The sequence below is a fragment of the Caloenas nicobarica genome, chromosome Z (assembly GCF_036013445.1).
Source record: "Caloenas nicobarica isolate bCalNic1 chromosome Z, bCalNic1.hap1, whole genome shotgun sequence".
Taxonomy (NCBI): domain Eukaryota; kingdom Metazoa; phylum Chordata; class Aves; order Columbiformes; family Columbidae; genus Caloenas; species Caloenas nicobarica.
Window position 1 is genome coordinate 19,000,079 of NC_088284.1, and position 16,359 is coordinate 19,016,437.

Here is a 16,359-nt window from a genome sequence, read left to right on the forward strand (position 1 = left end):
GAGGGTGGTGACACATTGGCCCAGGTTGTCCAGAGAGGTGGTGGATGCCCCATCCTGGGAGGCATTCAAGACCAGGCTGGATGGGGCTCTGAGCAATCTGATCTAGTTGAAGATGTCCCTGCTCATTGCAGGGGGCCGGACTAGATGACCTTCGAAGGTCCCTCCCCAACCCAAACTGTTCTACGATTCTATGATCCTGTACTGAAATGTGGGTGCCATCACGCAGTAAAAGAGCATGAAGGACGGCACCCTGAATCATGAGGGGAACGGCGGCTGGGGCAAAGCTGAAAGGTGCTGTGGGGTGGACATGGGGCACTGATGAAGTTTCACCTCAGGGGAGGCTTATCAGATCAAAACAAAACCGCGATCGCAAAGCCGACACCAACCTGATGGACCAGCTCTTTTCTGAGTGCTCCCCATCTGGAGAGCCGCCATGGGACATGTCGTCATCCGAGGTGGAGCCTGGAGTCCCCGAGCCGCTGTCCCGAGGGCTGCTGTCCTGCGTCCCTCTCGCACCCACCTCAGCGGGGCTGCCGCGGGCGGACGGGGCTGCATCGCTCTGGGCAGGTGAGCCAAGGGCTCTGCGGGGTGTGATTTCCAGCTCCGTCTTGAAGCAGGCAGGCGGCGGCGGCCCTGAGAAGCCCTCTGCGCACAACTTGTCCAGGTCGGGCATGCTGAGCGCCCTTAGCTCCCGCAGCCGGGAGCGGGACAGCGGTGGCCGCCCCAGGCCCCGGCTGCGGCGTGTCTGTGAGGCGGAGGGGGGAAAGGCGGCTGCATCTGCCCCAGCACTGCCCTCCTCGCTCCTCTGGGGCTTTCCTTCCCCCTTGCTGCCCTCCACCGCTCGTGTGGGCTCTGCGCTGGTGGGAGCCTTGGCCGTGGCGCTGGCCGGGCTCAGACTGCCGCCATAGGAGCTCAAGCTGCGCCGCAAGGCCCGCGATGTCTCAGCAGGGCTGGCTGCGGCGGTCATTGCACCGCATGATCTCCTGGAGAGGGGAGACCTCATGGCCGAGTGAGTATCAATTGTCTTCACGATGGGCCGGTCAAAATTTGCCAGGTTTTCAAAGGATTTGATCCTCTGTTTGACGGAGAAGGATGAGGTAGGTTCATGTGGCCAGTTCAGCTCGTAGTAGTAGTAATTCCTCTTGAAAATCCTCAGCCTATCGGTGACAGGGTAGCCAATGTCACCCGCTGAGGGGGACGTGTCATGGACCCTCTGGGTGCTTTTGGAGGCGTTTGCCTGCTCCTTCCCTCTCTGGCCATTCGGCAGGTTGAGATGGACCATCTTTAACATCCCTGTTGCTGCCTGGGAGTATTTCTCCTCTGCAGCGTCATCCTGGGGTCCTCGCACAGGGTGACCCTCTGCAACACGGCATTCCTCAATCAAGTGACCAGATAACTGGGCTGGCATTGAGTAAGTTCTTGTCACTGGTTTCGATAAGCCACAGAGATTTCTGTCTCTGGCAGTGTCCCCTTTTGAGAAATACTGCATGGTCCTCATCTCCTCAGTGAGACGAGGCACTTCTGCATTCACCTCTTCTGTTTTCTCCAGCAATGGCAGCTGCAAAAACGATGCTGGTGAGGAAGAGGCAGAGGAGGAGGAAGAAGAGGATGATGAAGAGGAAAGCTTCACCTCAATGAAAGTGCGCTGGATCTCCTGCCCTTCCACCTGTTCCTGCTGAACTGAGCGGGACTTCAATGAAGAAGAGCCTCCAGCAGATGGTCCTACATTTTGCAGATGTAATTGCTTAAGGTCGTCTGCACTGTAGATGCTCTTGATCGTGTTCAGGCCTATTCCAGGGTTCTCAGTCCTCCCTTTCACATATTCAACTTTTTGTATCCCCTGAGGAGATAAAGTGACTTTGAACTGACCATCCCTGGCTCTGAAATCATCCAGCTTAGCACCCTTACCCTGACACACCACAGGCTGCACAGAAAATTGCTTTTCTTTTGGCTTTCCCCATGCCTGCTGCAGGTCTGTTAGCTCCTCACAGCCACACTTCATTTCACCGCTCACTGTTGGGCTGCCAGTGCCATTTAGGAGAGGCAGAAGTGAATCTCCAGAAACGACTAGTGGTGGTTTAATTTCTAGCTCTGACTTCAGAGTCCTTGAGGCTGCTGAAATGCTCTTGCCAGGATCTGGGCTTGTAGGTGAATTATTGGACAATGGTGTTTTCTTCCCAAGGAGTTTCGGGGACAGCTGTGGGGAAACAGAAATCCTTTTCTGATCAGCCCCACTGACTTTGGTAGGATTAATGCCAGAAGAATCTGAATTTGCCTTTGCTTTGCTTTTGATAGTGAACCCTTTCAGTTTTGGTCCTGCTTTGGTCTTCTGGTTATTTAAAAGGGTGTCCATTATACTTTTTTGTGCAATCCCCTTAGACTCCTGACAGGTTTTTTTCTGTAAGGATGGGCTGTGCGGTACTGCAGCTCCTTTGCAGTGATTTGTGCCCAAGCTTTGGACTTTTCCATTTGAAGTCCTTCCTGAAGTCACAGAGTTAATTTTCTCATTTTTCCCTGGCAAGTCGTGAGTTGTGTTAGCCTTTGGATCTTTAGATCTAGCGGGAAAGGGAGACCTGAGTGATATTGCTCTTGGTGATGATGCATTCACATGATTGCTGCCTGTTTTAGACAAGTTGGACAAACTGTTGGTTTCTTTCTTCACTAAGCAATAACTAACAGCATGACTACAGTCATCAACTGCCGTTTCACTTTCAGATTTGGATCTCTGCTCATCATGACATCCTTCTTTCTCAGGCAAGTCATTCTCCAAGCCATTGACATTTCCAGCAGAGCAAAAGCTTATCTTTTTGCAGTGCAGAGACCCTCCTTCTTCAATGGATTCACAGCATTTCATATGTTCATCACTGTTCCCTGCATCCATCTGATCTTCTGTACTTAAGGCACCATTGTTACAGGAAGAGTAAACTTCAGTGATACTGACTGAAGTCTTTAGGATGTCTTTTTCTGGCAGGAAAACTGAGGAAGGAGTACACAACGCTGCAGAGGACACATCCAAACACTGTGAGGGACATGGAGTGGGACCACCGTCATCCTCCAAGCCAAGTTTGTTGATGCTTGTCTCCAGTGACCCACACATTGCACAGCCCTTGGTTTGCAAAACTTTGCTGCCATAAGGGTGCAGCAGGGACAGAGAGAATGAGCTTGTTGCAGATGTGAGATGCTGTTCCTCTGCAGGCTTTTGTGGCTCATCGTTCATGCAACAAATCTCAATTTGCTCCTCATCTGACTCCATTACAGTACAGACTGTGGGGGCATTAGCAGGAGTGCACGGCCCAAGCAACACCTCATTACCGCTATCAAAGTTTTCCGTGACAGACTCTGCATCTGAGTGAGAATCCTCTGCAGCTCCGTACATAGATTTTGGAAACGGGTCACTTCTCTTACCTTGCAGAGAGCTTGCTGCAGGAAGCTCATCCTCATTTAAACTGCTAAAATTCCTAGAATAGTTATTTAAAGAGTTTTTATTCACAGTAAAAAGTTTGCCTGTGTTAATGGAGTCCAAAACAGACAGCCCCAAAACTCCCTGTGCATTAGCTTCACAATTCCTAGTTTTTTCCAGCAGCTCCTCCTTGGCTGGCCGTGGCTCAGAACCAGGACAGCCTTCATCAGTTCCACAGCAGCACATCGTGGTGTACCCATCTCGGAGGGGGCTTTCTGCTCGCGACGGGGTGCGCGAGGCCCTGCTCTCGGGAGCGCCCATTTGCCTGAGCAAGTCATCAATGTCAGTGATGGGGATGGTAGCGCAGTCCTCGGCGTGGCCGCTTTTCACAGTATCTTTCTGCACACCTTTGCTGGTGGCATCAGGTGGCAGTGTTGTTCTCTCCACCGTGCATCCGCCACTGGCACCTTGCAAACCTGCCCCTTCTTGCTTCCCAGCACTCAGTTCTTCCTCAGTTGTGAGGATGCTGTTGACATCAGCCTGATTTTGACTGTCTATCCCTGGAGACAGGATGAGGTTTGTATATCTGCTGACAGCTGCATCAGGAGAAAAATAAACAAAAAAGAAGCAAAATCCTGTCAGATATGGGAAGTGATACACAATACACCAGGTTTTATTACCAAAAATAGACACCCATGCATTCAGACTACATGTTTTCCTTTTGCTCTGCACTCCTCCTCTTCTGTAATGATGTTTGCAACAACTCAAATTAATCACAACCCTGTGTACTTGAGTGGCACACAGGAGGGAGCAATCCACTCAGCCAAGGTGAGTAGTCATGACCTGCTTAATTCTCATCTTTGAAATTTCAGCAGTCAAGCAGCCAGCTACCAAACTGTCAGGAAGCAGTAAGTCAGGCTGAGTGGTAGCGCTTCTCATCATTTGTCTGATCGAAGATATCTCCAATAGATTGCAGAGAGTACACAAAGCTCTGGCATAACAAACAAAGGTGAACAGATAACAACACAGTGACAAGCTGTGCATAAACAACTTGACTCTGATCATCTCGGCACTTCTGCAGGTGTTTAATGTGACATGCATGGGTGGTGTTCTACATGCATTAAGCATATGGGCTTTACAGGATTTCTGGCACAGACCTTTCCTTGCTTCCAATACACGTTTAATCCACTCTTGGGCAACATGCTGAGCTCCTTGTCACTGCTGCACTCCAACACATTCCAGCTCACCCACTTCTCCAGTTCTTAAATTTCCAGCAATTTGCCCTAGGCATCTGCTCACACCTTTCTACACTACTTTTGGGACAGGCATCCCCACTCCAGATGCTTTCTAGAGGCGAGTTACTACCAGATGAGGCCCAGAAAGTACATGGAGAAGGAAGGGTGTATTCACAGAGTCAGCATGCTTTCCTGCTCACTCCAACGTGCCAGCACATCTCCCTAATCCATGCACAACTCTGCGGGATTATCCATAACATTTAATTTAGGTACCCATGTTAATGAGAGCAGGTTCCCCCTGGAGTCAACAAAGGGGGAGATGACAGAGCAGTTTCAAGTAGGCAGGTTGGAATTTGAAGTACTGTCCTGCATCAGCGTGCTGGTTCACACACTGAAGAGACCCTCTTCTCTGCCAGTGGGGTAGGGCGAGGGGAAGGGTAAAGCAGAAGAGTTGCCTGATAAAGGAGTGCTAATATGCCCCTACATCAATGCTATTAGTTTGCAAAAGCCACAGCAATCTGAGGAAACAAGAACAGGACTCTGTCAAGCCAGGAATTCCTTAAAGAACAACTGGAACTGAAGCATCTGGAAGCACTTTAGGCTCCCAGGTATTAATAGGTACATGAAGAAGATCATAAGCTAAAACAAAGCAAAATATTATGTTATTCCTGAATTTGAAAAGTATGGTTTTCTTTTGCAAACATTCATTTCCACACCACATGATTTGTACAGTCATTGGAGATAAGTATATTGCTGTAGCAACATAAATCAGCCCTGACGAGAAACTAAGGAGGCATCAAATATTTCCATTTAAACAAGAAAGAGAGAGACAAAGAGAGAGAGAGACAAAGAGAGAGAGAGACAAAGAGAGAGAGAGACAAAGAGAGAGAAGCAGAGAGAGAGAGGCAGAGAGAGAGAGGGGCAGAGAGAGAGAGAGAGGCAGAGACAGAGAAATCGAGAGAGAAAGCGAGAGAGAAAGCGAGAGAGAAAGCGAGAGAGAAAGCGAGAGAGAAAGCGAGAGAGAAAGCGAGAGAGAAAGCGAGAGAGAAAGCGAGAGAGAAAGCGAGAGAGAAAGCGAGAAAGTGAGCAAAAGAGAGAGAAAGGGAGAAAGGGAGAAAGAGGGCAGGAGGGCAGGAGGGCAGGAGGGAAGGAGAGAAAGAGAGAGAAAGAGAGAGAAAGAGAGAGAGAGAGAGAAAGAGAGAAAGAGAGAGAGAAAGAGAGAGAGAGAAAGAGAGAAAGAGAGAGAGAAAGAGAGAGAGAAAGAGAGAGAGAAAGAGAGAGAGAAAGAGAGAGAGAAAGAGAGAGAGAAAGAGAGAGAGAAAGAGAGAGAGAGAGAGCGAGAAAGAGAGCGAGAAAGAGAGCGAGAAAGAGAGCGAGAAAGAGAGCGAGAAAGAGAGCGAGAAAGAGAGCGAGAAAGAGAGCGAGAAAGAGAGCGAGAAAGAGAAAAGAAAGAAGAGAAAGCAAGCTTTGCTTATCTTATTGCCCATTCATAAAAACATTACTTAAAATTCAGATTTAAGAGAGACAGATGTGATTATAAAGGATCAATATGTTTACTGAACAGGCACAGCAGTAAACTGAGTTGTCAGGACAGGGTTGCTGCTGAGTTCACTCCAGATCTGCATGAAATGACTCGGACCTCAGCAAACACTGTCAGGCGGGACATGCTGCGAGCAGGAGCTCTGAATGCTCCACACAGGAATAGGTTTGCTCCCCTCATCACAGTGCTCAGGAGGACCCTGAAACCTGGTTTGGTGATGAAGCGCTTTGCCTGGCTCACCAATGCAGATGCAATGTACCCTCTGTTTCTTCTCTGAATCCATGAGGGAAGCTGGGGCAGCAGAAGATCAGACACAGCTGGTCCAGTGGAATTTTTTTCACTAGTACTTGTAATAAATGGTATGAAAGTGAAACTACTCTCTCACCTGATGATGCTTTCTGGATCTCCAGGGTTACAGATGTGGGAAGACACTGCATAAGCAAGCAGATTTCCTCATACGTCATCTTACTGACTGGGATACTGTTGATGGTAGTAATCTCATCTCCTACAGCCATCTTGCCCATTGATCCCTGATGCAATGACAGATCCAAGGAAATTATAAATACACCTCAGAAACGCTGTCACAGGGCAAAGATTGCAGGGAAGCAACTAATGGCTTATAAGCGACATTCCCTGTTTCACATAACCGCAGGTCACAGGTACCACTGCTGTCAGTCTGTCAAAATGTAAATAAAGAGCAGACTGTGCTTTTGCCAGGAGAGAAATTAATGATCAGTCTAAAACAGGAAGGTCAAAAGAGCTGCTCGGTTCTCCGAGAGATCAGTATCAGGATGGAGGACATAGCCCTCTTCATTTAAATGAACTGGGATGAATCAGCCCTAGCTTCTTCAGGACTGGAACACTCTCTATCATTTTTGCATTTCATGTAGGAATTATATTCCTGGTCAAAACCTCCCATTGGACCAATGGGATTCTCCTAAATAACTAAATTGGGCAGAGACTGAGCTTTTAAGGTAAAAGCATAAGTATGTTTCTAAACACTGCACAATAGGTCAGAGAAGAAGGGAGGAACAGAACCAAAATCCCCAGCTCTCGCAGCCCAATTCAAACGGATACAACATATCCCCTTTTACCCTAGCTGCTGCTAACTAGATTAAAAACGCAACATCCAGCTTTGTACACCAGAGTATCCTCCCTCCTCCTTCTTCACCTTTGCATCTAGGTCAGCAATTCCACATCCAGCATAAAGCTAGCATCCACATCAGTAAGTGCAGAAGAGCAATGCATTACTGGTACCACCATGGTGCTTGGCAAGCATGGCCAACATCTAAGGCCTCTTGGTACTAGAGTTGTATAACACAGGAATACGGGCACATAAAAGAATAAATATTTTTACCACCAAGATTTACTTATTTTGTCTTTGCCTCTGCTAAAAAGAAAGGAAACAAAAGAACAGTATTCCCTCAAAACGGTGACTGTGAATGGGTATCGGTCCATCTCAGTGAATCTGCTTCTTGACTTTCTTAGTTTTGAATAAGCCAAGGGTGCACTTCTGAATCAGAAACACTTCATTTAACAGTAGCTTCAGAACAATATGGGATGAGACGATTTGCCAAGCAGGGACAAACAGCTCCTTTGCACTTACTCTCAACAGATCACTTGCTTAATACTATTACTAATCCTTGCAAAGTGATAGCAAGTCACAATAAAGCAACTCAAATGAGAATATTACCGTTTCTGCTGGTCCACCTGGCCGCAGACCCGTGACAACAACCTTTAAGGGCATGGCCTGGATTTCCAAATCCAGGCCGAATGACTCATGCTCATTGCGAACCAGAGTGACTATTTCACCCTGGCTCTGCCCGGCCTCGTCGAGTGCTTCACACTTCTTGCTGTGAGGGAGTGTCCTTGCAACAGGCCTGTTGTAAGAGCCATGCTCCTCTGTCCTCTGTCTCTGAAGGCTTCGACACTCAGTGCTCATCATGCTTTTCACTCGCGTGACTGCTCTGTGCTCAAGTTTTGGCGACCTCTTAGATTCGAGTTGTGCTTCGCGGAGCTCCCTCAGACTCAGGCTGCCAAGACGAACTTCAGGCACACTTGAGTAATCGAATGCTATGATGGGGAAGAAAGGAGAGTCACTTTGCCCCAGCGTGCTGTCTGCAGACTCCACAGAGTTAGTGAAGACAGGGGAAGATGTCTCCATGCCACTATATCTAGGTGACTCGCTGTCCTGGCTCTCATCATCGATTTCAACAGATGAGGTTGAAACGACAATGCCAGCATCCTCCTGGCTCTTGGTCCTCTGGCTTCTTTGCGAGTGGGAACTTTCATCGTCATCACTAACGTCACCATCATAGAAAACAACCCTTCTCTGTCGATGAAAGGGGCTACGGGCAGATTTGGGGCTGTCGCTGAGGATGCCGGGTCGGACAGACTCCACGTGCTTGTTGTGAGGGCTAGATGATCTCCCACTGGTTGGAGAAGCCAGACCATTTGCTTTTGCCATTCCTGCTTCTCTAGTAGCTACGGGGAGAAAAAAAAAAAGATACATTTAATTTCATTTATGGGTGATTTTTAATACCATGCATCTGACTGCAGTAGAGGACATATGGCTCTGTTTGCAGAGGAAGCTTAAGCTCTCCTCACAAACCAAAAAGCAGGTTTTTCATGTCCTTCCCCTAATTACAGTAAACAGGAAGAGGGATGGCAGATAGTGCCACAACTTATGGGTAATTCCTGAAATCTGTTCATGGCACATCTGGTTCTATTCTCAGCTTATTTCTAAATTATGACTATAACCCAAAGAAGAAAGAGATGCAAATTCACATGTGCATTTTACTTGAAACAACAGAATTTATTTCACATCTTGCATACATCTATGCTCAGGACTGCCTGCATCAATTCACAGTGACTGAGAAATGCTTTCCTGAACAGAGACACAAGCATACAACAATCAGTTTCAAGTTAAAGAGTAACAAAACTGAGAACCCTTCCCATATCCTTCTTAAAAAGAATTGCATCTTATTTTGTAGAAAGTTTTTTGGTTTGCTGTTGTGGGGGTTTTTTGTTGGTTTTTTTGGGTTGGTTGGTTCAGTTTGTTTTTTGGGAGTTTTTTTTGTTTTGTTTTTTTTTTTGGGGGGGGAATTGTTTGGTTTTTGTTTTGTTTGTTTGTTGAGGGTTTTTTTTTGTTTGTTTTTAATGTAAAAATGCTTTTCAGCATTAAATAATGACTTTCCAGAGAAAAATAAGCTGTAGACAAAGACATTACTTGAGAAGCACAGGGAAGGGAGAAACAATGTAATATCCTTTGAATTTGAGATCAGCCGCACGTCAGTAAGGCAATGTAAGATTCTTTCAGTCAATTACTCTGTGGAGAAAGATATACATGCAAAATATCTATGTCAAATTTACCATTTGATTGTTTTTACACTGCTATATGTGACATTTTGAAACTGTCTATTTAAGGTTGCTATGAACACTTTCATTTAAATGTAATCAATCAGATGATCATCTGTCATTTGAAAAAAAAAAACTTGCAGTGCTGTCAATCTAGTTTTAGCCAAACCAATCAAATAAAGTCATTTCCACCTAATCAGAGCAGCAATTTGGACAAAACACCATGGAAACAGGCATTTATGAGCAATCTTGTAAAGCCATTTTCCAGAATTTTGTCTGATCAGCACTGGCTTGCAGCACGCAACCACGCATTTCTTACCAGGCAGTATGGTAAACTCTCCTGTAAAACAAACCAGTGCTCATTCTCCCCCCATTAGCCAAATGACCAGACACATTTCCGCCGCTTACTCAGGTTGCCAGGAAGAAGAGAGCCATCATCCAACAAACTGTTTCTGTTCTTCTGACGAAGCTGCTCTTCGTCGCTCGAGCTGGTTACAGCATCAGAGAAGGGGAGCTGGGTCATGCTGTCTTGAGAGAAGTACTGGGAGAGCTCTGCCTCGGAGCTGACAGATCCCTGCTGAAAAGAAGTGAGCCTGGTGACTGGCCATCGTCGATGCTTAAAGCCCCTGTCTGCATGCAAGCACCATGAATTCCACTCATATTGCCGTGTCAATAATGGAAGTTTAAAGCTAATTATTAAAACAGAGGACTTTTCAGCATATTGAGAGCCAAACTGTCAAATCTGCATGGCTGAAAATGCTGCACATCAATACATTTTTAGCCAGTATAATGAATAAAAAAGGATTCCAAATCCCGCTGCTTTGCAGATGTGGTTCAACATAGAAACAAGGGATGAAACTATTCACTTACGTAGTTCCCTTTATACACCCTCTGCACTGAGAGAGGGAAGGGTTAGTAACTCTGGACACAGTTTGTATGGCTGCTTTGGCTTTCCCAAGAAAACTAGAGACTTTCCACTACAATGGCTATATAGAGACCAAGCGCTCAGCCTTTTGCACTCAGGCTCAGGTCCCTCCTGCTAATTTCACCTCTGTGTCCCACAGAGCAAGGGTGCCTTTGAGCTGGCAGGAGGTGGGGGCCCACGGCTTTCTCTGCCATGCTCTGCACATGGCTCCCAAGGGCTACAGCCACATAGATGAACAAGAGCTTGCTGCTGTTCACGATTTAAATGTGTGGCGTAAGGAACCAACTCTTTTATGGAGCCCATGTGACAGGGAAGGAGCATCAAGGTGTGGTTTGGATCTCCTTGATCAACTAAGAGCTTCAGTAAAGGCTGAATTTGAAGTGCACGCTGTATTTATTGCATCTAAATCCTTTTACCCGGCTTGCTGGCTCCAGAAAGCGTTTCATAGTCCAGCTGAGGGGAGATGAGGTCTCTCCTTGCTTGGCCTTCGCATTAGGAGACGGGGTTTTTTGTACAGCCCCTGTTAAACACAGCTTAGTTAGATGCCAAAAATTAAAGTTGTGGTCCATATATTCAAACAAGCTCCTCATTCACCTTCTTGAGCTGGAGGCTGCATTTAATCCCACTTATTATCTCACTTACTTTCGTAAAGTGAGATTTAATTAACATCTAACAAGCTCACTCTCAGATCAGAGGAAACACTATGACAGAGACACTTTACGCCAGCCAGGTCCAGGACAGAGCTATGAACAAGAGATGAGCAGGACATGGTCTCCCCGCCCTGTTGGAGTATGCTGGTGAGTAGGTGCAACCTCAAAAGACAATTGAGCAGCCACTGGCAAGGTCTACTTCAAAAAAAACCAGCTGACATAGATACAAAGGGGATAATTACAAATCTAACATTTATGTCTAAAAATCACCTTATTAGTCACTCTGCCATTGCTAAGAGTTTGCTTCGACCCGTACGATTTGAGGAAGTGCTAAGTCTGGAGATGAAAAACATCAGACAAATGCCAGATCACAGATTTTGGCATGACCCCAAAGATTAAAATGCATTATCTGGACTTTTTCAGATGGACGCATCAATACTTCTTTTTTTTTGGCCACCTACGTGGAAAAGTGTACACAGACGGAGTTGATTCCTCCTGTCCTTTCCCTACCGGGACATTGTCCTTCTCATTCATCCTGAAGAGAGGATGAGCAACCACCTCTTGGCAATCCTACTTTCAGATCATGGCAGCCTAGCGAATCAAGCAATGAACAGGATCCCCAGGGAGGTGTCACAGCCCCAAGCCTGACAGTGTTCAAGAAGAGACTGGACAACACCCTCAGACACATGGTGTCAACTGTGGAGTTGTCATATGCAAGGATGGGAGTTGGATTCAATGATCCTTGTGGGTCCCTTCCAAGTCAGGACATTCTACGATTCTGTGCTTCTAACATGAGCTACAGAGTTGATCCATGTGAACTGGGTGTTTTTGCTAAACTTTCTGCAGTGGACAGAGTGACTACATGCCCCAAACGGTTCTGCTATTTTGAGTGCCCTCAAAATATTGATGTTGGGAGCCCAAGAGCATGTCCTTAAGCCCTCCTGCATCTCGAAAAGAACACGCTAGGAGAAAACACGCTGCTACCTGTGACATGAGAGGAGCTGGCGTCCTTACTGTCTCGGTGGGTAGTACGTGCGATCGCTTCATCCATCTCCTGCTCAGAAACCTGAAGTGAGGTGGAAGATAGAGCTCAAACAGGGTAGATGTAATGAAGATAGAAGTCTGACCGCTTATCACTACAAATACATGATTCATTTCAGATATGCTATTGTTTTTAAAGATGCAGTAAAGGCGACCTAGTTGGGAGCTCCTAAGTCCAGTCCCCTGATTCAGATCCTCTCCCTGCTACTCTCTTGCAGAGGCCAGGAGGCAGAAGCCTGCTGACTTCATGAAGACCACATCGAACTGCCACATTGTGCAAACAAATAAAACAGCACCAGAAGTAAGGAAATGAAATGAAGCCATTACAGCACAATTTTAACTCAATTAAGTGCTGTACATTGATTTATTGAGAAAATATCACCTTAAACAGACAAAGACCGCTTTGTACAAGCATACATCAGCAACAGAAGATATTCCATGCTTAACCTACTGGGTGAATACTAGACTTCCCAAGATGTTAGCTGTCTTTTTAATCCTCATTTCTCTTCTTGCCTTTAAAAAGAAAACCTAAATGGGTAATGGGTAATTAATGTTTCTCTGGTTCAAGAATAAATACTGGCTTACAATATTTGCTAGTTTTGTCCTGAATTACTGCCATGCACTTAATTCTTATTACTGGAAAACACCATATGATTTTATAACAGGAACAACTAATCTGCAGGAGTATATGTTTAAAAATCAAAAGCAGTTAGTTCTGTCAAAAATAATTTCTATACATATTGCTTTTCATTAATTAAAATTCAGCACAAATAGAGACTAGAAACCTGTATCTTTCTGAACCATGCAGATTTGAAAGATTCCTAAGCAAACTCAGCAGTTTAAACATAGTTTAAATGCCACATTCACTCAGAATAACAAGAAGAAAGAAAATTTTGTGGTATTTCTCTTGGAAGTACATGAAAACACTGAAGTGAACATATTCAGCAACCAAATGTACTGTGGAGCTTTTGTGCCATAAAACAAGACATTAAGTATAAAACTGTTTAAAACAACATGAGCCTTTGTAGAAATACATCTCTGTTTTCAGCCTGTGGCATGACCTTACAGCAAACCAAAGGTCTCCAGGCTCCTGGGGCACAGAGGCTTCCTCCAGGACACGGACCAAGCTCCTGAGAGTATGTTCCAGGACCTTTACACAAACTTGGGTACAAGATGTCCCAGGAGTAAAACTAGGTGCTGGGCAGACTACAGTATTTGTTTGAATCCAACCAAAAATCCACACTTCTGCAAGCTCTGCCAGTGTTGATTTTTAGCATCCTGTACCACTCATGCAGAGCAAAATGTAGAGGGACAAGCTCATTCCTAACTACAGTCTGAAGCCTGGCGTATTATTAAGACCTAATAAAATAAAATACCCCACACACTCCTGTAGATCTCCCAGCACTGTCAGAAAAAGGGTAACGGTGACATAATGATAAATACGGGTCCCCATATGGACACTCCTTCAAAGATCCAACTATGAGAGATTGTGGATTCAATACTGCCTGGGGGGAAAAATGCTTTAGGGTCTCTCCAGCTCAACTTTTAGCTTTCCTTAGCATTTCTTGGCAAAGGGTTTGTTGTCATTTTAAATATCACTTATGGAAAACTGTAATAGGAGCCACTTAATAGTTTCCCTCTGTTACTGAGTAATAGCAAGCAATTAGCTTAACTCAGTTCATCTTCTCAGCAGATACTTGGTTAGGTCACTCAGCGGCTTCCAAGCCACCACCACAGCCAGATGAAGGATGGAGGAGAGAGGACAGGCTTCACTCCATGGAGTTTTCATTTCATGCTACTTACCGACTCTCCAAAAAGTCTATATGCCTTAATAATGAAATCAAATTGAACCATCGTGCCGGTTCAGCACAGCATACAGAATCCCTAGAAATACTGTTATCTTAGGCTATAAGCCCAATTCTTACCCCTTCCATGCTTACCTTTAACTAACAGAACCGTAGCCTCTTTCTTTTAGCAGCACAAGGCCTCACAGCAATGAGGCAGTAGACTTCTCTTTGTCTATTGTTTGTGTATTTGATTTAGCAGAAAATACGCAATTAATTATAAAATAAGAAACCTGAGTTCTCCTAGCTACGCATTTATTAAGGCCCCCATTTGTTGCTATGAGTTCAAAAGTCAGAGCTCTCTGCTCCCACTCACACTAATATTTTTACAGCTTTATTCCTGTTTAAACAGGAAGGTTTTGTACACTCATGAAATTCTTTGAAATACTGAAATAAAAGAAGTTATTATTCCCTATAGCTTGGTTAAAAGGCTTTTATCTTCTATCATCAATTTTTTAAAATTGCTTGGAAATACTCACTTTGTAAACACAGCTTTATTTCCAAATTGCCCTTGCACAGATTTCACAGTGGCAGTACATTCCAGATTCTCACGCTTTAATTCCTGAAGGAAAACTTTGATCTTTGGACAGATTTTAGGGTTTCTTTTAAACAGTATTCCTACTACTTTATTACAGTTGATTAGTTCAATCTGTTGATACGTATATTCCTGGCTCTAAATTATATTCTACTCCAAGACAAACTAACTGCAAAATAACTTCAAGAAGAGGACGAGTGTCACATTTGTGTTGTCACTTGGTGCAAGTACCACGAAAGGTGGAAACACTTCACTCAAATAGTTCCAGAAAAAATCAGTGGCTGACTAAGTACAAAGCAGCAGGGACAGCCCAGCATTGCTACACCTTACAAAACTGGAAGGCATCATTACAACCCTGACTTCTTGCACAACACAGGCCACAGAGAGAAAAATCCAACGTTCTTCATTTGCTGCCTTCCCAACAGCAAGACTCCAATTGCAGTGCCAAATGAAAATGACCCAGATACACTAACACATTTTCTCCTCACCTTTGGGTTAGGATGCCGACTAATGATGAGGCTAACAGGACCTGGACCGCATTCGCTCAGGATGGCATAGGCTTCACTTAACGCTGCGTGACGCAGGCTCACTGAATCTGCCTCCAGGATCTGGTCACCGCGACTGCAAAGAGACATAGAGCCAGTCAGTAACATCTGCCTTTTACAAAAACATTTGTGCTTTCAACTGATGGCTGAGATTTTTCAAGGATGTAAGTATCTGGAAAAGATCTGACTTGTGAAGAAGCCAGTCTTGCACTTGCTCCCAATGATGTGAATGCTTTAAGTCCTGTTGACTTTGGGAGGGAGGTCCAGCGATCTCTTTTGCACATACCATCCATGCTACAAACCCTATTAAATCAACAGAGAAAACTAGCTGCATTTGGACCACGTTGAAAGCAAACTTCAATTCCAGTTTTGCATTCAGATATTAGTTGAGCACAGAAGAGGAAAAATTAGATTCAGAGGAGTTGTTCCTTCCCATCACATTGAATTTCTTAACACAAACACTGATAAGAAATTAATGATTTAGATATGAGTTTATGAAATGACTCCAGGAAAAAAAAACGAGCCTGATAAGCCTGTATTTTCTTCAAATTAACATCAGAACCATTTAAAAGGAAAAAACAAAGAACAACAAAAAACCCAAACAAAGCAAAAACAAAACAAAACAAATCCCCCAAAACCAAACCCACAAAACAAACCCAAACCAAACCAAAACAAAAAAACCCCACACAACGGAAAAACAACTCTTCTGAGAGGAAAGCAGAGATTATTTAGTTTTGTTTTCCCAGTTTCTTAACTCTTGCTTATTGTGCTGGGACATCTGGAACTATTCAAAAGAAAAGATCATCAACTAGGGATACCATTAAAGCAATCTCCATAATTACTAAAGCATTTGCTTTAAGCAGACACTCTCAAACAATCTACTACTGCTGATTTATGTTTGGCTACTTGTGACAATGGAAATGAGTTTCCACTGTGAGTCCACACGCCAAAGGCAAAATGGCAATTACACATGGCAGCCCTCAGTAACCTGTACTTCTGGTACAGGCGCAAGAAAGCAACGGGTGACCTATCGGTTGTGTAATCATGCTTCTGCTCTGCCCATCTTTTAGATTTACACAACTATTAGAAACAAAACAAATGGAGTCACTTCGATAGGTGCATGATTGAGAAGGGGAGCTCAGATATGGAGGAGCTGGACTCAACCCCATTCTGGTATTGCAAAGCCAGTATTTGATTAACAAAGTTTTCCAAAAATCAAAACCATCCTGCAAGTTCTGGCTTATGGAGCCATAAACTGCTGACGGGACAACAGAAGCAAAGTCTCAA

At 44.8% G+C, this 16,359-nt stretch overlaps 1 protein-coding gene across 6 annotated transcripts in view; it reads right to left on the minus strand.

Annotated features, from left to right (window-relative positions):
* Positions 1 to 16,359, minus strand: part of PDZD2 (PDZ domain containing 2) — a 152,702-nt gene that overhangs the window by 20,909 nt on the left and 115,434 nt on the right. For 5 of the 6 annotated variants that reach the window (XM_065655864.1, XM_065655866.1, XM_065655869.1 and 2 more), the window contains 7 exons: positions 15,016 to 15,148; positions 12,092 to 12,173; positions 10,874 to 10,977; positions 9,941 to 10,109; positions 7,869 to 8,659; positions 6,561 to 6,705; positions 387 to 3,996 (listed from right to left, as the gene is read on the minus strand). In XM_065655864.1, the coding sequence (XP_065511936.1) occupies positions 387 to 3,996; positions 6,561 to 6,705; positions 7,869 to 8,659; positions 9,941 to 10,109; positions 10,874 to 10,977; positions 12,092 to 12,173; positions 15,016 to 15,148 (5,034 nt within the window). The remainder of the gene's footprint in view (positions 1 to 386; positions 3,997 to 6,560; positions 6,706 to 7,868; positions 8,660 to 9,940; positions 10,110 to 10,873; positions 10,978 to 12,091; positions 12,174 to 15,015; positions 15,149 to 16,359) is intronic. The other variant, XM_065655865.1, reaches the window with a different exon arrangement.